The sequence below is a fragment of the Nycticebus coucang genome, chromosome 10 (genome assembly GCF_027406575.1).
Source record: "Nycticebus coucang isolate mNycCou1 chromosome 10, mNycCou1.pri, whole genome shotgun sequence".
Lineage (NCBI taxonomy): Eukaryota > Metazoa > Chordata > Mammalia > Primates > Lorisidae > Nycticebus > Nycticebus coucang.
The window spans coordinates 40,970,843-40,991,525 of NC_069789.1; the positions used below are offsets into that span (position 1 = coordinate 40,970,843).

The following is a 20,683-nucleotide window of genomic DNA, read 5'->3' on the forward strand; positions in this document are numbered from 1 at the left end:
ACATCCATAACATTTGGCTTACATAAATAAAAAGACAAAATTTTCTAGAAAATGAGAAAATATGTATACAGAAAAAGATAACAGAAGTAGGAAAGCAAGTGGCAAATACTAAGCAATCAATGTCAGCTTTCACCAGGCATTCACTCCAGCTCTGTGCCTGTATTAACTCATTTAATTTTTTTTGTTTGTAAGACTGAGTCTCACTCTGCTGCGTAGGCTCCAGAGTCCTGGCATCAGCCTAGCTCACAGCAATTTAAACTCCTGAGTTCAAGTGATCTTCCTGCCTAGGCCTCCTCAAGCTAGGACTTCAGGTGCCCACCAAAACACCAACTAATTTTTCTATATTTAGTAGAGATGGGGGTCTTGCTCTTGCTAAGGCTGATCTCCAACTCCTGAGCTCAAGGTATCCTCCCAGATTGCCTTCCCAGAATGCTAGGATTACAGGCCTGAGCCATCCCTCCAGCCCAATTCACTTAACCTTCAAAACCATATTAGATGGGTGGCACCTGTGGCTCAAAGGAGTAGGGCGCCAACCCCATATGCCAGAGGTAGCGGGTTCAAGCCCAGCCCTGGCCAAAAACTGCAAAAAAAAAAAAAAAAAATTAGATGATGACACAACTTAGAAAAAACCTGCAAGGTAGGGACTAAGAGTATTCCCACTTCACAAATAAGGATACTGAGGCACATGGAATTAAGTCATTTGCCCAAGATCACATAACTAAGAAGTAGCAAAACTGGAATACAAACCCAATTAGGCTCCAGTGCCTGTGTGCATAACCACCATGTTATATTACTTCCCCCACATTATACTGAAAGAGAAAATGCCTGCAACACATGAAAAAATTAATATACAAACTGTATAGAGCTGTTAGAAATCAAGAAAATAAATATAAACAGTATAAAAATAGGGCAACAGAAAAGATCAGGCAACTCATAGACATATAAATGTAAATAATCAATAAATAAAAGGTATGTAAAAGACGCTCAATTTTAGGAGTCACGAGGACAGGCAATTAAAGTACTATTTTCCATCCAACAAATTAGAACAAAAATTAAGATATTTGATCACAGGTGTCAATGGAAAAAAACCCAAACTCTGTAAAATAAAGAAGTTTATCATGAGCCAAGCATGTGTGACTCACGACTCAGAACTTTTTTTTTTTTTTTTTTTTTTTGGTAGAGACAGAGTCTCACTGTACCGCCCTCAGGTAGAGTGCCGTGGCATCACACGGCTCACGGCAACCTCTAACTCTTGGGCTTACGCGATTCTCTTGCCTCAGCCTCCTGAGCAGCTGGGACTCAGAACTTGTTTTTAAAAGGTTATTTTTGTTTTTGTTTTTGAGACAGAGTCTCACTATGTCACCCTCAGTAGAGTGCTGTGGCATCACAGCTCACAGCAACCTCAATCTCTTGGGCTAAAGTGATTCTCTTGCCTCGGTCTCCCAAGTAGCATGGACTACCGGGGCCCACCACAACACCCAGCTATTTTTTTGTTGTAGTTATCATTGTTTAGCTGGCCCTAGCCAGGTTCCAACCTGCCAGCCTGAGTGCAGGTGGCTGGCCCCGTAACCACTGTGCTATGGGCACCAAGCCAAGAGGTTCTGAGACAATGTAGCAGCAGTAGCCAGGTTAGGGTTTAGTTTCATACATTCATGGAGATAGGAATTACACGTAAGCTTTTAGGTCATACATTGATTTGGCCCAAATAAGCAGGACATCTTGATAGAGTGTGGGGGAAGGAGCAGTTACAGGTTATAAGTAGGTTTACAGATTCTTTGATTTGTAGATGATTAAAGAAATTAAGCTGCACCTGTAGCTCAGAGGCTAGGGCGCCAGCCTCATAAATTGGGGCTGGCACGTTTGACCCTGGCCAGAGCCTGACAGACAATGACAACCACCACCACAACAAAAATAGCCGGGTATTGTGGCGGGCTTCTGTAAGCTTTCTTTTTCTCAAAAAAAAAAAAAGAAAGAAAGAAAAGAAAAAGGAAAAAAAAAAAGGAAAAAGAAATGAAGCTTTGTCTAAAGAATTGGAATTCTTTTTTTTTTTTTTTGAGACAGAGTCTCATTATGACACCCTCAGTGGAGTGCTATGCCTTCGCAGCTCATAGCCACCTCAAACTCTTGGGCTTAAGTGATTCTCTTGCCTCAGCCTCCCAAGTAGCTGAGACTACAGCGCTCGCCACAACTCCCAGCTATTTTTTTGTTGCAGTTGTCATTGTTGTCTAGCAGTCCTAGGCTGGGTTAGAACCCACCTGCCCGAGTATATGTGGCCAGCGCCCTACCCACTGAGCAACAGGCGCCCAGCCCAGAAACTCTTCTAACCAACTTTGCATTAACAGCTTACTGAATTTAACTATGCTCTGTTCCCTCTGTTGTATCTGTTGAGAGGATACAATGAACACTTGGAAGGATACTCTAGCAAGGTGTCAAATCTGCAGTCACAGGCCACATGCTGGTTTTGTGAGAACTATTTTGCTTATCTGTGGTGTCAGATGTCACAAAAAGTATGCATAAACTTTGTTTTTGCTAATCAGCTTTCCCTGGTGTTTGTGTATTTAATATGTGACCCAAGACAGCTGTTATTCTCACAACATGTGGGTCAGAGAATAAAGGTTGGACACTCCTGCCTGTAGGGTGACTGCAGACTTGCTTCCGATTTGCTTACAGTGTATTATGTTTGTCCTTATTCAAACCAGTTATACCAGTTATGTACTTAAATTATTTATTTATTTTTTTGTAGAGACAGAGTCTCACTTTATGGCCCTTGGTAGAGTGCTATGGCATCACACAGCTCACAGCAACCTCCAACTCCTGGGCTTAAGCGATTCTCCTGCCTCAGCCTCCCGAGCAGCTGGGACTACAGGTGCCCGCCACAACGCCCAGCTATTTTTTGATTGCAGTTCAGCCGGGGACGGGTTTGAACCCGCCACCCTCAGTATATGGGGCCGGCGCCTTACCGACTGAGCCACAGGTGCCGCCCTTAAATTATTTATTTATTTTTTGAGACAGAGTTTCAAGCTGTCACCCTGAGTAGAGTACCATGGCGTCACAGCTCACAGCAACCTCAAACTCTTGGGCTTAGGCTCGGCACCAGTAGCTCAAGAGGCTAGGGCACCAGCCACATACACCTGAGCTGGCAGGTTCAAATGCAGCCCAGGCCTGCCAAACGACAACTACAACCAAAAAATTGCCAGGCATTGTGGCAGGCACCTGTGGTCCTAGTTACTTGTCTCAAAAAAAAAAGGGGCGGTGCCTGTGGCTCAATGTTAGTAGGGTGCCGGCCCCATATGCCAGAGGTGGTGGGTTCAAACCCAGCCCTGGCCAAAAACTGCAAAAAAAAACAAAACAAAACAAAAACTCTGGGCTTACGCAGTTTTCTTGCCTCAGCCTTCCAAGTAGCTGGGACTACAGGCACCTGCCACAACGCCCAGCTAGTTTTTTGGTTGCAGTTGTCATTGCTGTTTAGCAGGCCCGGGCCAGGTTTGAACCCGCCAGCCTCAGTGTATGTGGCCAGCATCCTACCCACTGAGCTATGGGCACCACTATACTTAAACAATTTAATCAATTGTTTAATCAATTGAACCAATGTATAGTTGAAATAGTACAATTAATGTTTTGTATATTTCACCATCCAAAAAGTCTGACTTACTCACAGGTTGTGAAAATACAATTGGATTGTATAAGTAAAAGCTTTTCAAACTAAAATTCTCTATGAATGGTAGCCATTTGATGACATTGCTCTCTGATGAGTTTTCAAAAAACAGAAATCACTATTTGTTTATCATTACAAAAATCTGGGAGTTATAAAAGAGCACACAGATACCAGCACTTGGGAGGCCAAGGTGGGTGGATTGCCTCAGCTCACAAGTTTGAGACCAGCCTGAGCCAGAGAAAGACCCTGTCTCTAAAAAATAGCTGGATGTTGTGGTGGGTGCCTGTAGTCCTAGCTACTTGGGAGGCTGAGGCAAGAGGATCACTTGAACCCAAGAGTTTGAGGTTGCTGTGAGCTATGACGCCATAGCACTCTACCAAGGGTGACAAGTGAGACTCTGTCTCTAAAAAAAAAAGCACACAGAAACAAATGAAAATTGTTCATTATCACTCCTGAGAAATAAACCAGTGAATTTTTAGTGTAAAGTGTGTTCATTTTTATGATAACTAAGCTGAAGGATCTGAAGAATCGAGTAAAATCAAGTTGTTAAAAAGCAAAAGCAAAAACAAATCACTGTTAAATTAGGTGAAGCTAAAATAAGTGCAAATATGGCAAAACCTATAGGACTCTGTAGTTTACAGTTTTCTTAAATGTCTGAATTCAAAATTAGAATGGTGTGGTATGGCTATGCACTATTAGGAGAGATAAAGCAGATCTCCAACTGATGACCCATACTCTAATAAAATGCTTGGACATCTTTGCATTTTTATTTATTTATTTATTTTATTATTATTATTTTTTTTGTAGAGACAGAGTCTCACTTTACCGCCCTCAGTAGAGTGCCATGATGTCACAGGACTCACAGCAACCTCCAGCTCCTGGGCTTTCGTGATTCTCCTGCTTCAGCCTCCTGAGCAGCTGGGACTACAGGCGCCTGCCACAATGCCGGGCTATTTTTTGGTTGCAGTTCAGCTGGGGCTGGGTTTGAACGCGTTTGAACCTGTCACCCTCGGTATATGGGGCCAGCGCCCTACTCACTGAGCCACAGGCGCCACCTCATATTTGCATTTTTAAAAAAACCCAGATGCACAGTATTTGCAAGTTACTCAGTTACTTTAAAAGAAGAAGGCTTTTTTCTTCTTCTTCTTTTTTTAAGAGACAGAGTCTCACTTTATTGCCCTTGGTAGAGTACTGTAGCGTCACAGCTCACAGCAACCTCCAACTCCTGGGCTTAGGTGATTCTCTTGCCTCAGCCTCCCGAGTAGCTGGGACTACAGGTGCCCACAACGCCTGGCTATTTTTTTTTTTTTGCAGTTTTTTTTGGCCAGAGCCAGGTTTGAACCCACCATCTCTAGTATATGGGGCCGGTGCCCTACTCCTTTGAGCCACAGGCGCTGCCCAAATATACATTTTAGCAGTTTTTTTTTTTTTTTTAGCTGGGACCAGGTTTGAACCCTCTACCTCCGGTATATGGGGCTAGCACCCTACTCCTTGAGCCACAGGCGCCAACCTTGCCTGGCTATTTTTTTGTTGCAGTTTGGCAGGGGCAGGGTTTGAACCCGCCACCCTCAGTATATGGGGCTGGCACCCTAAACACAGCCACAGGTGCCGCCCTTTTCTTCTTCTTTTTGAGACAGAGCCTCACTCTGTTGTAGCTCACAGCAACCTCCAACTCTTGGGCTCAAGCCATCCTCCTGCCTCAGTTTTTCCATTTTTAGTAGAGATGGGGTCTCACTTTTGCTCAGGCTGGTCTCAAACTCCTGAGCTCAGGCAATCCACCAGCCTCGGCCTTCCAGAGTGCTAGGATTACAGGTGTGAGCCCCTGAGTCCCGCCTGCTTGCAGATGTTTTAATAAATCTCTGCTATTAACTCCTCCACCTGGTTCTTTGCAGAACCGTCAACTCTCACAATGAGCAAATTGCATTTACTTTTATAACTGATGTTTGCCATTAACCGTGCCTTTTTATGTTACTTTTTTTGATTCTGATTGCAGTGCCCTACTTTTTAACATCCTTTCCCCTCCTCTCCCACTAATCACATAAAAACACAGGAAGGTTGAAAAATGGTGCTCTTTAAATGCACAGTGCATACCTAAGGACAAATTTTGGTTTTGCTTGTTTTCACTTTGGCAGGGCAATAAAAATCTTAAGTAGATTTTTTTTCTCTGCTTAAGAAAGCCCCCCAAATCATTGACTTTTCACAACAGGCCAGGAAGAGAGGAAATCTCCCAGGGTTTATGGAAAGGCAAACAAAAAGTGCTAGGGCAGTAGTTCCTAAACTTCTGTAGGGTCACAGGTCCTTTTAAGAACCTGATGAAAGTTTGAAAAAATTAAGAAGTCAGGCTCAGCACTTGTAGCTCAAATGGCTAAGGCGCCAGCCACATACACGGGAGCTGGTGGTTTGGAATTCAGCCCTGGCGCACCAAACAACAATGACACCTACAACCAAAAAATAGTGGAGATTGTGGCGGGAGCCTGTAATCCCAGCTACTCCCAAGGCTGAAGCAAGAGAATCGCCCAACAGTTGTAGGCTGCTGTGAGCTGTGAAGTCACAATACTCTACAGAGGGCGACAGCTTGAGACTGTCTCAATAAAAAAAAATTTTTTTTTTTAGAAGTCAGTACCTGTTACAAAACTCTACATAAAGTTCTTCTGTTGTTGGGGAGGAGAAGGGATGATGGAAATGGAAGTGGAGATTGGAGGTGGAAGTGTGGTGGACCTCCAGAAGCCAAACCCTGGGGGTTCTAAGATAAGCAGCTGTCACAGCTGGTGGAACTTTTTTTTTTTTTGAGACAGTCTCACTATGTCGCCCTCGGTAGAATGCCATGGCATCACAGCCCACAGGAACCTCAAACTCTTGGGCTTAGGCGATTCTCCTGCCTCAGCCTCCCGAGAAGATGGGACTACATGAGCCGGGACTACAATGCCGGGCTATGTTTTGTTGCAGTTGTCATTGTTTAGCAGGCCAGGACTGAGTTCGAACCCACCAGCCTCGGTGTACGTGGCCGGCTCCGTAACCTCTTTGCTATGGGCTCCGAGCCAGGGGCAGGAACATTTTAAAATTTTGAATTGTATAACATGAGCTGGAGGACATCTGAAACCAGAGCCAATCTTTAAAAGTAAAAACACCTTTCACTTTTTCAACAGGTGCGGTGGGCCTACGGAGGGGTTGAAGAAAAACACGGAGAACCGGACGTCTCAGGAGGATCGGGAAGGAAGGGGCAGTGCGAAGTGGTTGGTCTGCGCTTGCGTGGGACTTTCCGCATGCGCAGTAGTGAGGTAAAGCTGCCGTCCATCCTCAAATGACCTACGGACTGCGCGAGAGCGCGGTACTGACGCCAGGAGGGACCTGTGTTCTGATAACGCGTTTTCAATTATCCCCCAAGTGTCTTTAGCCTGTTGTGCGGTTTGTCACGGTAAGTTTCTCCCCTGCGGGTCAGGTCAAGTGGCTTAAGGAGATCTGTGTATTATTTGAGTCAGATTGCCTTTCCAGATATTCCAGTTTTGGATCTAGACTCTTAATTCTCAACATTTTAATTATTTTTCTGTGCTGTTATTTAAATGCTCTGGTTTCTTTTTATGTCTATAGATTGCTAACCCAACAAGGCAAACCTGGACATTGAATTTGCTGGTCCGCACAAATTTTAAAACTGCCTTACACCTGCAGTTAAATTTCCTTGCAATAGCAGGTATTCTTCCAACTGTCACTTGTACGTATTTGTAGGTTTGCGTGATTTATTTGGGTGTCCCTGGAAATAGCCTTACTAGTTCAAAAGATGTGTGTTTTACTTTTATTAAGGTTCTCCATCTTACCTTCCTGGCGCTTTGCATCCTTACCAGCAATACTGAGGAACATGTTTCCCCAGGCTCTTGCAACTGGACAAAACTTTTTCTTATCTATGACAATCTTACAAATAAGCAATTATTTCTCATTGTTGTAATTTGCATTTCTTTCATAATTCGTTGAAGTTGAATATTCACATGTTTAATGGCCATTGCTTTTCTTTTTCTGGGAATTGCTTGTTCCTGTCCTTTGCTCTTTTTTTCTATTAGATTATTCATCTTTCACATACTGATATGTAAGACCCCTTTATAAATTAGTTCATTTGTCTAATATGTGATACAAGATTTTTCCCTCAGTTCATCAATTATCTGTTTATGGCATTTTGACTGTATAGTAGTATTATTTTATACAGTCAAATTTGTCTTTATATTCTTTTATGGATTCTTAATTTCATGCTTAAAAGGCGTTTACCAAGTTTATAAAGTTGTGTTTTCATTTATATGTCATTTTCCCATACTTTTAAAGTTTTGCTCTTTACTTTTAAAACCATGCATTGACCTGGAATATATTTTGATATAGAGAATGCAAAAGGAGGCCAGACACTGTGGCTTATGCCTATAATCTCAGCACTTGGGAGGCTGAGGCAGGTGGATTTGCCTGAGCTCACAGGTTCGAGACCAGCCTAAGCCAGAGCAAGACCCCTCTCCTCCCCCCCCCCCCCGTTTCTTAAAAAAATACCCGGCACCTGTAGTCCCAGCTACTTGGGAGGCTGAGACAAGAAGATCTCTTGAACTGAGGAGTTTGAGACTGCTATCAGCTAAGACACCACAGCGCTCTACCAAGAGTGAGCAAGTGAGATTCTGTCTCAAAAAAAAGAATGCAAAAGGATTCAACATTTTTTAAAAATGGTTAGCAACCGTCTTGCCATTTATGCACAATTGAATTTTCTCCATGATTTGAAATACCAACTTCAGTGTGTTTGTATGTATTTGAATCACCTAATTTGTCTCACTAGCTAAATTTTTTAATTACTACAGTTTTATATTATATTTCGATAAATGGTAACAGGAGTATCTCATTGTTCTTTTCAGAATTTGCATTACTATATATTACTAACATTTTTATTTTTCCAGATTACCTTTAATATTATCATTTGGCCAGGTCCCAAAAGATAATTTCAGTATTTTGATCAGGAGCTCATCATTCATTTTTAGTTCCTAATCTTCATATGCTCACGATCTCATTTTTAGTTCCTAATCTTCATATGCTCACGATCTGAGTATGAGGAAAAACTGATCATTTGATTCCTGTTATTTTTCTTTCCTTTTTTTTTTTGGCCAGGGCTGGGTTTGAACCTCCCACCTCTGGTATATGGGGCCAGTGCCCTACTCCTTTGAGCCCACAGGTGCTGCCCTCCTGTTGTTTTTCATCCTGTTTTGTTTTTTTTTTTTTTTTTGAGACACAGTCTCATTTGGTCACCCTTGGTAGAGTGCTATGGCATCATAGCTCACAACAACCTCAAACTCCTGAGCAACCTCAAACTCCTGGGCTCAAGTGAGTGTCTTGCCTCAGTCTCCCAAGTAGCTGGGACTACAGGCACCTGCCACAATACCTGGTATTTTTAGAGACGAGATCTTGCTCTCGCTCAGGCTCGTTTTGAACCTGTAAGCTCAGGCAATCCACCTGACTCAGTCTCCCAAGTGCTGGGGTTACAGGTGTGAGCTGCTGTGCCTTGCTCTTTTTTTTTCTTTTTGAGACAGAGTCTCACTGTGTTGCCCTGAGTAGAGTGCTGTGAGATCATTGTAGTCCACAGCAGTCTCAAACTCTTGGGCTTGAGCAGTCCTCTTGCCTCAGCCTCTTGAGTAGCTGGGACTATGAGCACCTGCCACAGCACCCTGCTAGCTTTTTCTGTTTCTAGTAGAGATAGCCTCTCACTGTTGCTCGGGCAGGTCTCGAACTCCTGAGTTCAGACAATCTGCCTGTCTCAGCCTTTGATGCTGTTTGTTACACAACCTTTCTACATATCTACTCTAAGCCTCAAGCTCAGAATATTAGAAAAAAGAGCTGTTAACGGTGCTGTGATTCAGTATCATCTTGATTATTATATTACATCCTCAAGGTCAGAAAACTGTTGCAGAAACAATAGGAACTTTTTTTTTTTTTTTATTGTTGGGGATTCATTGAGGGTACAATAAGCCAGGTTACACTGATTGCAATTGTTAGGTAAAGTCCCTCTTGCAATCATGTCTTGCCCCCATAAAGTGTGACACACACCAAGGCCCCACCCCCCCTCCCTCCTTCCCTCTTTCTCTTCCCCCCCATAACCATAATTGTCATTAATTGTCCTCATATCAAAATTGAGTATATAGGATTCATGCTTCTCCATTCTTGTGATGCTTTACTAAGAATAATGTCTTCCACGTCCATCCAGGTTAATACGAAGGATGTAAAGTCTCCATTTTTTTTAATGGCTGAATAGTATTCCATGGTATACATATACCACAGCTTGTTAATCCATTCCTGGGTTGGTGGGCATTTAGGCTGTTTCCACATTTTGGCGATTGTAAATTGAGCTGCAATAAACAGTCTAGTACAAGTGTCCTTATGATAAAAGGATTTCTTTCCTTCTGGGTAGATGCCCAGTAATGGGATTGCAGGATCAAATGGGAGGTCTAGCTTGAGTGCTTTGAGGTTTCTCCATACTTCCTTCCAGAAAGGTTGTACTAGTTTGCAGTCCCACCAGCAGTGTAAAAGTGTTCCCTTCTCTCCACATCCACGCCAGCATCTGTAGTTTTGAGATTTTGTGATGTGGGCCATTCTCACTGGGGTTAGATGATATCTCAGGGTTGTTTTGATTTGCATTTCTCTAATATTTAGAGGTGATGAACATTTTTTCATGTGTTTGTTAGCCATTCGTCTGTCGTCTTTAGAGAAGGTTCTATTCATGTCTCTTGCCCATTGATATATGGGATTGTTGACTTTTTTCATGTGGATTAATTTGAGTTCTCTATAGATCCTAGTTATCAAGCTTTTGTCTGATTAAAAATATGCAAATATCCTTTCCCATTGTGTAGGTTGTCTCTTTGCTTTGGTTATTGTCTCCTTAGCTGTACAGAAGCTTTTCAGTTTAATGAAGTCCCATTTGTTTATTTTTGTTGTTGTTGCAATTGCCAAGGCAGTCTTCTTCATGAAGTCTTTCCCCAGGCCAATATCTTCCAGTGTTTTTCCTCTGCTTTCTTGGAGGATTTTTATTGTTTCATGCCTTAAATTTAAGTCCTTTATCCATCTTGAATCAATTTTTGTGAGTGGGGAAAGGTGTGGGTCCAGTTTCAGTCTTTTACATGTAGACATCCAGTTCTCCCAACACCATTTATTGAATAGGGAGTCTTTCCCCCAAGGTATGTTCTTGTTTGGTTTATCAAAGATTAGGTGGTTGTAAGATGTTAGTTTCATTTCTTGGTTTTCAATTCGATTCCAAGTGTCTATGTCTCTGTTTTTGTGCCAGTACCATGCTGTCTTGAGCACTATGGCTTTGTAGTACAGACTAAAATCTGGTATGCTGATGCCCCCAGCTTTATTTTTGTTACAGAGAACTGCCTTAGCTATACGGGTTTTTTTCCGGTTCCATACAAAACGCAGAATCATTTTTTCCGAATCTTGAAAGTACGATGTTGGTATTTTGATAGGAATGGCATTGAATAGGTAGATTGCTTTGGGAAGTATAGACATTTTAACAATGTTGATTTTTCCCATCCATGAGCATGGTATGTTCTTCCATTTGTTAATATCCTCTGCTATTTCCTTTCTGAGGATTTCATAGTTTTCTTTATAGAGGTCCTTCACCTCCTTCGTTAGGTATATTCCTAGGTATTTCATTTTCTTTGAAACTATGGTGAAGGGAGTTGTGTCCTTAATTAGCTTCTCATCTTGACTGTTATTGCTGTACACAAAGGCTACTGACTTGTGGACATTGATTTTATATCCTGAAACATTACTGTATTTTTTGATGACTTCTAGGAGTCTTGTGGTTGAGTCTTTGGGGTTCTCTAAGTATAAGATCATGTCGTCAGCAAAGAGGGAGAGTTTGACCTCCTCTGCTCCCATTTGGATTCCCTTTATTTCCTTGTCTTGCCTAGTTGTATTGGCTAGAACTTCCAGCACTATGTTGAATAGTAAAGGTGACAGAGGACAACCTTGTCTGGTTCCAGTTCTAAGAGGAAAAGCTTTTAGTTTTACTCCATTCAGTAAAATATTGGCTGTGGGTTTGTCATAGATAGCTTCAATCAGTTTTAGAAATGTGCCACCTATGCCTATACTCTTCAGTGTTCTAATTAGAAAAGGATGCTGGATTTTATCAAATGCTTTTTCTGCATCTATTGAGAGGATCATGTGATCTTTATTTTTGCCTCTGTTAATATGGTGGATAACGTTTATAGACTTGCGTATGTTAAACCAGCCTTGCATCCCTGGGATGAAGCCTACTTGATCATGATGAATGACTTTTTTGATGATAAGCTGTAATTTATTGGCTAGGATTTTGTTGAGAATTTTTGCGTCTATATTCATGAGTGAGATTGGTCTGAAATTCTCCTTTTTGGTTGGGTCTTTTCCTGGTTTTGGTATCAGGGTGATGTTTGCTTCATAGAATTTGTTGGGGAAGATTCCTTTTTCCTCAATTTTTTGGAATAATTTCTGCAGTACAGGAATAAGCTCTTCCTTGAAGGTTTGATAGAATTCTGGAGTGAAGCCATCTGGACCAGGGCATTTTTTGGTTGGAAGCTTTTTTATTGTTTCTTTGATTTCAGTGCTTGAAATTGGTCTGTTCAGGAGCTCTATTTCTTCTTGGCTGAGTCTAGGGAGAGGGTGTGATTCCAAATATTGACCCATTTCTTTCACATTGTCGAATTTCTGGGCATAGAGTTTCTGGTAGTATTCAGAGATGATCTCTTGTATCTCTGTGGGATCTGTTGTTATTTCCCCTTTATCATTTCTGATTGAGGTTATTAGAGATTTTACTTTTCTATTCCTCATTAGTCTGGCCAATGGTTTATCTATTTTATTTATTTTTTCAAAAAACCAACTCCTTGTTTCATTAATTTTCTGAATGATTCTTTTGTTTTCAATTTCATTGATCTCTGATTTGATTTTGGAGATTTCTTTTCTTCTACTGCATTTAGGCTTAGATTGTTCTTCTTTTTCCAATTCCATAAGATCTCTTGTGAGATTGTTGATGTGCTCTCTTTCTGTTTCTCCAATGTAGGCATCTAAAGCGATGAATTTTCCTCTCAAAACTGCTTTTGCAGTATCCCACAGGTTTTGGTAGCTTGTGTCTTCATTGTTGTTATGCTCAAGGAAGTTAATGATTTCCTGTTTTATTTCTTCCTGCACCCATCTGTTATTCAACAGAAGATTGTTTAATTTCCATGCCTTTGGGTGGGGTCGAGCATTTTTGTTAGAGTTGAGTTCCACCTTTAGTGCCTTATGGTCTGAGAAGATACAAGGTAAAATTTCAATTCTTTTGATTCTGTTGATATTTGTTTTGTGTCCCAGGATATGATCAATTTTGGAGAATGTTCCATGGGGTGATGAGAAGAATGTATATTCTTTATCTTTGGGATGGAGTGTTCTATATGCATCTATTAAGCACAGTTGTTCTAGGGTCTCATTTAAATCTCTTATATCCTTGTTTAATTTCTGTTTAGAGGATCTGTCCAGCTCTGTAAGAGGAGTGTTAAGGTCCCCTGTTATGATGGTATTATCAGATATCATATTGCTCAGACTGAGTAAGGTGTGTTTCAAGAATCCGGGAGCATTTAAATTGGGTGCATAGATATTTAGAATTGAAATGTCTTCTTGTTGTATTTTTCCCTTGACCAATATAAAGTGACCATCTTTGTCTTTTTTGACTTTAGTTGCTTTAAATCCACATGTATCTGAAAATAAGATTGCAACTCCTCTTTTCTTCTGAATTCCATTTGCCTGAAAAATTGTCTTCCAACCCTTGACTCGGAGCTTTAATTTGTCTTTTGAAGCCAGGTGTGTTTCTTGCAGACAGCAAATGGATGGCTTGTGTTTTTTAATCCAGTCAACCAATCTATGTCTCTTCAGTGGGGAATTGAAGCCATTAACATTTATTGAGATAATTGATAAGTGTGGTAGTATTCTATTCGTTTTATTTTGTGAGAGTCCATTGCTTAGTTTTATCTTTTGCATCAGTGTGGAGGTTAGGTTCTGTCCTTTAATTTCTGATTTCTTACTTTGCTGCTGATCCATTGTGGTGGTCAGTGTGCAGACCAGGTTGAAGTATTTCCTGTAGAGCTGGTCTTGTTGTGGAGAATTTCCTCAATGTTTGTATATCCATAAATGATTTGATTTCTGCATCAATTTTGAAGCTTAGCTTAGCAGGGTACAGAATTCTGGGCTGGAAATTGTTCTGTTTAAGTAGATTAAAGGTAGATGACCATTGTCTTCTTGCTTGGAAAGTTTCATTAGAGAAGTCTTCTGTCACTCTGATGGATTTGCCCCTGTAGGTCAACTGGCGCTTACTCCTGGCAGCTTGCAGAATCTTTTCTTTTGTCTTGACTTTGGACAGGTTCATCACAATGTGTCTTGGAGAAGCTCGGTTAGAGTTGAGGCGACCTGGGGTCCGATAACCCTCTGAAAGCAGTGTGTCAGAATCTTTGGTGATATTTGGGAAATTTTCTTTTATAATATTCTCTAGTATGGCTTCCATTCCTCTGGGGCATTCTTCTTCCCCTTCTGGAATTCCTATAACTCGTATGTTGGAACGCTTCATAAAGTCCCATAATTCTGACAGTGAACGTTCTGCTTTCTTTCTCTTCTTTTCTGCCTCTTTTACTATCTGAGTTATCTCAAAAACTTTGTCTTCTTCCTCTGAAATTCTTTCTTCTGCATGGTCTAACCTGTTGCTGATACTTTTCATTGCATCTTTAAGTTCCCTGATTGACTGCTTCATTTCCTTCAGCTCTGCTATATCCTTTTTATATTCTTCATAACGTTCATCTCTTATTTGATTCTGTTTTTGAATTTCCTTTTGGTTAATTTCCACTTTATTAGCAGTTTCCTTCATTGTTTCCATCATTTCTTTCATTGTTTTCAACATGTGTATTCTAAATTCCCTTTCTGTCATTCCTAACATTTCTGTATAGGTGGAATCCTCTGCAGTAGCTACCTCATGGTCCCTTGGTGGGGTTGTTCTGGACTGGTTCTTCATGTTGCCTGGAGTTTTCTGCTGATTTTTCCTCATGAGTGATTTCTTTTATCTGTTTCCTTGCCCTAATTTTCCTTTCACTTCCTCTTGCTCTTTAAGTTCTCGTGCCTGTGGAAGTTGCGGGCGGGTTTAGACGGATTGAACACACGCGACCACTTGCCGGTTTTCCACTGTTTTAGTCCTCCTCTTGGGGTCCAGAAGTCTCTCGCTGACTCCATGTATCCTCTGAGGGTTGATGATAGGCAGATCCCACCAGCCAGAGATGCCTGGAGTCCTATCTCCCCAGACTCACTGTGCCCAGATGCAAGGAAGCTGTTACTTGGCTGCCATCTTGCTCCGCCTCTCAACAATAGGAACTTTTTGCCCTTAATAGTGCCCTAATGTCCCTGCAGAATAACCAAAAATAAGGATAATCATAATAACAATGGTTAGCCAGCATTATTTTTTTTTTAACTTGAATTACAAGAACCCTACACTATAGATACTATTGTTATCTCCATTTTACAGATTGGGGCTCAGAGATTGTAAGTGGCTTTCTCAAGGTCATACAGGTAATGTGTGCCAGAGCCAGGATTTGAACATAGGCAGTATTTCCCAAAGCCTGTGTTTTTAACTGCCACGATGTTTTTGATAAAAATTTCAGAAAGTCTTGTTCACAAAAGGCAGTGTTTTAAGACCCAGAAGGTCTAAAACTGGTAGAGAAGAAAATACACTGGGTAGAATTGAACTGCTGTGTGTAGCTACTACCTTGTGTGTAGCTACTTTTGGTTTTACTCTTAATCCACCTGTACCATCAAAAGGGAATCCTCATTTGGGTACAGAAAGGGGCACAATTTAACAAGTTGGTAGAAACGTCTATTACAGATTTTGTGTTTTGATAATGTCCAAAAATAAGGATAATCATAGTAACAGTGGTTAGCGCACAGCTAACCATTTTATACTTTTAACTGTACTTTTTATACTAAGAACCAAAATTGTATTCATTTGTTTAAAAAAAATAGAAGAAAACTATTAAGGGCTAGAGTACAGTAATACTTCATCACTTACTAATTCAGTTTGAAACACAGAAGTACTTTTTTTCTTATTTGCTAACCAACAGTGATTTGTGGAATTTCTGTATAAATCATTGTTCTGCTTTATAAGCAAACCTTCTTTTTTCCATTCTTATATCATGTTGTACAATATTAGTTTTAAATGTTGATTTATAAATATAGTATACATTTTGTGAGGAAGATAGTAGACAAAGCCTGAGAGTTTTTCTTTGGAAGAAGATATCACGGACTTAGGCAAATACAAGTTAGTAGTTTAGTCGTTTATGAAGCCTGATAAGGTTCAAGTTTAACTGGCTCAAGGGTAAGTGATATCTGTGAAAAGTTATAAGATCACAGTACAGTGAGGGAAAATAATCTTCTTGTTACAAAAGAAGTCTTATATAATAGGAGAACTGAATGACCACAGCAGCACATATTAAAATGTCCTCAGTGGGTAAGACATCTGAGTAGGAAAAAATCCTTGCCCAAAGACTACTTTTCCAGTACAGAATAAATCAGATTCATGGCCGGATATGGATATACAAGACTAGAGGTAAGGCCAACAAAGTGTTTGCTAAGTTATTTCTCCTTTTTTCTATCTGGAGCTTTTTTTTTTGAGATAGAGTTTTACTATGTCGCCCTCGGTAGAGTGCCGTGGCATCACAGCTCACAGTAACCTCAAACTCTTGGGCTAAAGCAATTCTCTTGCCTCAGCCTCCCAAATAGCTGGGACTACAGGCACCTACCACACGCCTGGCTATTTTTTTTTGTTGCAGTTATCAGTGTTTAGGTGGCCTGGGTTGGGTTTAAACCGGCCAGCCTCCGTGCATGTGGCTGGTACTGTAATCATTCTGCTGCAGGCGCTGAGCCTACATCTTATATTTTTAAGCCCTGAATCACCTTGCATAGCCCTTGCATGTTTCATAACTCAGACACAAACTGTTTCATATGCTCAGTAGCCTGGGGAGTTTTCCCTGTCCTTAGAAATGTCCCCATCGGGAGGCATCTGTGGCTCAGTGAGTAGGGCACCAGCACCATATACCGAGGATGGTGGGTTCGAACCTGGCCCCGGCCAAACTGCAACAAAAAATAGCTGAGCGTTGTGGCGGGCGCCTGTAGTCCCAGCTGGGTGTTGTGGCGAGTACCTGTAGTCCCAGAAAGAGAATTGCCTAAGCCCAGGAGCTGGAGGTTGCCGTGAGCTGTGACGTCACAGCACTGTACCAAAGCCGACAAAGTGAGACTGTATCTCTTAAAAAAAAAAAGAAATGTCCCCATCTGCAGAAAACTAGAATTTATTGAGAGAGTTATTGTTTAAATGCATTTTTTTCCAAGTCTCTCTTAGTAAATATTTATTAAAGAACCCACTCAGTTGGCTCGGCACCTGTGGTTCAAGCAGCTGGGGCGCCAGCCACATACACGGAGGTTCAAATCCAGGTTGAGCTGGCAGGTTCAAATCCAGTCCAGGCCCGCCAAACAACAATGACAGCTGCAACCAAAAAATAGCCAGGCGTTGTGGCAGGCACTTGTAATCCTAGCTACTTGGGAGGCGGAGGCAGGAGAATCGCTTGAGCTCAGGAATTGGAGGTTGCTGTGAGCTGTGATGCCACGGCACTCTACCCAGGGTGACAGTTTGAGGCTCTGTCTCAATAAAAACAGAATCTACTCAGTTGATGAGAGCAGTCCTAAATAAGCACTCAATAAATGTGTTGAATTGAGTTGAAGTAAATAAAACCAGTTAGCTCTGAAACTTAACAAAACATTTTTTTTTAATTTCTTTTAGGGTTATGATGGCTTCCAGTCACACTGTGCTGATGCGGTTGGTAGCCTCAGCATATTCTATTGCTCAAAAGGCAGGAATGATAGTCAGACGTGTCATTGCTGAAGGAGATCTGGATATTGTGGAGAAGGTACTGAAGCTCTCATCTCATTTCATAACAACTTTTTTTTTTTTTTTTTTTTTTTTTTTATTGTTGGGGATTCATTGAGGGACAACTTTTTTTTTCTGTTGCACTGGGTAGAGTGTCATGGCATCATAGCTCACGGCAACCTCAAGCTCTTGGGCTCAAGAGATCCATTTACCTCAGCTCCCGAGTAGCTGGGACTTACAGGTACCCACTGCCATGCCCAGCTTGCTTTTCTATTTTTAGTAGACATAAGGTCTCACTCTTGCTCAGGCTGGTCTCAAACCCCTGAGCTCAAACAGTCTACTGGCCTCGGCCTCCCATAGTGGTAGAATTAATAGGCATGAGTCACCCCACCTAGCCTCACATTACAAATTTTAAATGTACGTTTCCATGTGTTCCCTTTTTTTCCTTTCTTTTTTGAGGTACTAGCTTGCGTGTTGCACTGGCTAGAGTGGAGGGACATCATCATAGTTCACTGTAACCTCACACTTCTGGGCTCCACCAGTCCTCCCGGGCTTCAGCCTCCTGAGTAGCCACTATGCCCTGCTAATTTTTTCTATTTTGGTAGAGACAGGGTCTCACTGTTCGTCAGGCTGCTCTTGAACTCTTGACCTCAAATGATCCTCCTGTCTCACCCTCCCAGAGTGCTAGGATTATAAGTGAGAGCCACCACACCAAACTACTATTAATCTTTAAATCGTTATTTTAATCTTTAAAGATGACTATATTGTAAATTTTGTAAGTAAGAAAATTTTAGGGTATGATTTATCATTAACATTTTAATGATTTTTTTTTGAGACAGAGTCTGACTATGTTGCCCTTGGTAGAGTGCCGTGGCATCACAGCTGACAGCAACCTCAAACTCTTGGGCTTAAGTGATTCTGTTGCCTCAGCCTCCCGAGTAGCTGGGACTACAGGCACCTGCCACAATGTCTAACTATTTTTTTTTGTTGCAGTTGTCATTGCTGTTTAGCTGGCCGGGCTGGGTTCGAACCTGCCAGCATTGGTGTTTGTGGCTGGCGCCTTAACCACTGTGCTTATGGGTGCCGTGCCCATTTTAATGATTTTTCTTTTCTTTTTTTTTGAGACAGAGCCTCAAGCTGTTGCCCTGGGTAGAGTGCTATGGCATCATAGCTCACGGCAACCTCCCACTCTTGGGCTCAAGAGATCCTCTTGCCTCAGTGTTTCTATTTTTAGTAGAGATGGGAGTCTCGCTTTTGCTCAGGCTGATCTGGAACTTGTGAGTGCAAGCTATTCAGCCGCCTCTGCCTCCCAGAATGCTAAAATTACAGGCGTGAGCCACCGCACCTGGCCACATTTTAATGATTTTATTTTACTTATTAATTTATTTTGTTGAGACAGAGTCTCACTATGTCACCCTTGGTAGGGTGCAATGGCATAACAGCTCACAGCAACCTCAAACTCTTGGGCTTAAGCGATTCTCCTGCCTCAGCCTCCCAAGTAGCTGGGACTATAGGTGCTGGCTACAATGCCTGGCTATTTTTTGTTGTTGTTGTAGTTGGCATTGTTTTTAGCAGGCTCAGCCCAGGTTCAAACCTGCCAGCCTCAGTGTATGTGACCAGCGCCCTAACCACTGAGCTACGAGCACCAAGCCATTTTAATGATTTTAAATAAAGTGAGTTAAGTCAGTCACTTATAAGTCATTTAAAAGTCTACGGTCATTACCATAAGCAAAGATAGAGTTGGATGTAGTAGCTCACGCCTGTAATCTTAGCACTCTGAGTGGCTGATGCGGGTAGATTGCTTGAATTCAGGAGTTCGAGACTAGCCTGAATAAGAGCAAGACTCCATCTGTACTAAAAAAAAAACCCAAAAAAAACCAACTAGACTCGGCGCCTATAGCTTAGTGGCTAGGGCACCAGCCACATAGACAGGAGCTGGTGTGTTTGAATCCAGCCTAGGCCTGCCAAACAACAATGGCAACTACAACCAAAAAATAACCAGGTATTGTCCCAGCTACTTGGGAGGCTGAGGCAAGAAAATTGCTTAGGTGCAAGAGTTTGAGGTTGCTGTGAGCTGTGATGCTACGGCACTCTATCTAGGGTAAAAACTTGAGATTCTGTCTCCAAAAAAAAAAAAAAAAAACTAGTCAGGCATAGTGGTGGACGTCTCTAGTCCCAGCTACTTGGAAGGCTGGGGCAGGAGGATTACTCAAACCCAAGGCTGAGGCAGGAGGATTGCTCAAACCTAAGAGTTTGAGATTGCTGTGAGCTATGATGCCATGGCACTCTACCCTGGGTGACAGAGTGAGACTCTGTATAATAATAGTAAAATAAAAAAATTAGCAGAACATGTGAATATAAGAACAAGTGAAATAAATCACATTTCCTTTTTTAATAGTTTTATTGGGGCTACTTTTGTTGTAGACTCTTATTTTCCATTTAAAAAAAGGTTTATTCTTTTTTTTTTTTTTTTTTTGTGGTTTTTGGCCAGGGCTGGGTTTGAACCCGCCACCTCCGGCATATGGGACTGGCGCCCTACTCCTTGAGCCACAGGCGCTGACAGCTCCCATCGTGAGCCACACTTTTAGATGTGTTCATAACATTACCCAGAAATCTAAATTCATGACTCATTTTCAACCTGGTCAAGGATCATTGTTGGCATGTCACAAGACTCATAGGACTCAATTCCTGACTCTCTACTTTTTCTTTAATCATAAAATTATAGATAGTGTTGAAAACTTATTGAATATACTGTCTAAAAATTTTTGTGGATGAGGATACTATAGAAAACATGCTGGCTGGACACAGTGGCTCAATGCCTGTAATCCTAGCCCCCTGGGAGGCCGAGGCGGGTGGATAGTTTGAGCTCATGAGTCAAGACCAGCCTGAGCAAAAGTAAGACCCAGAAGTAAGTCTCTAGTGAAAATAGAAAAACTAAGACAAGAGGATAGCTTGAGCCCAAGAGTTAGAGGTTGCTGTGAGCTATGATGCCACAGCACTCTGCCCAGGCTGACAAAGTTAGAGACTCTGTCTCAAAAAAAAAAAAAAATAATAATAATAATCTCAGAAAACATGCTGATCAGGCAGGGTATAATAACACATACTTACAAGGGGTC

The 20,683-nt window shown here is 41.6% G+C and overlaps 1 protein-coding gene across 6 annotated transcripts in view; it reads left to right on the forward strand.

The window, feature by feature from the left end:
• The first annotated feature begins 6,917 nt into the window (after positions 1–6,917).
• Positions 6,918–20,683, forward strand: part of BPNT1 (3'(2'), 5'-bisphosphate nucleotidase 1) — a 40,912-nt gene continuing 27,146 nt past the window's right edge. For 3 of the 6 annotated variants that reach the window (XM_053606393.1, XM_053606398.1, XM_053606399.1), the window contains exons 1-2: positions 6,918–7,070; positions 17,481–17,607. In XM_053606393.1, the coding sequence (XP_053462368.1) occupies positions 17,485–17,607 (123 nt within the window). In that variant the 5' untranslated portion in view covers positions 6,918–7,070; positions 17,481–17,484. Of the gene's footprint in view, positions 7,071–7,243; positions 7,365–17,480; positions 17,608–20,683 lie in introns of all 6 variants that reach the window. The other 3 variants (XM_053606397.1, XM_053606396.1, XM_053606400.1) reach the window with 3 other exon arrangements.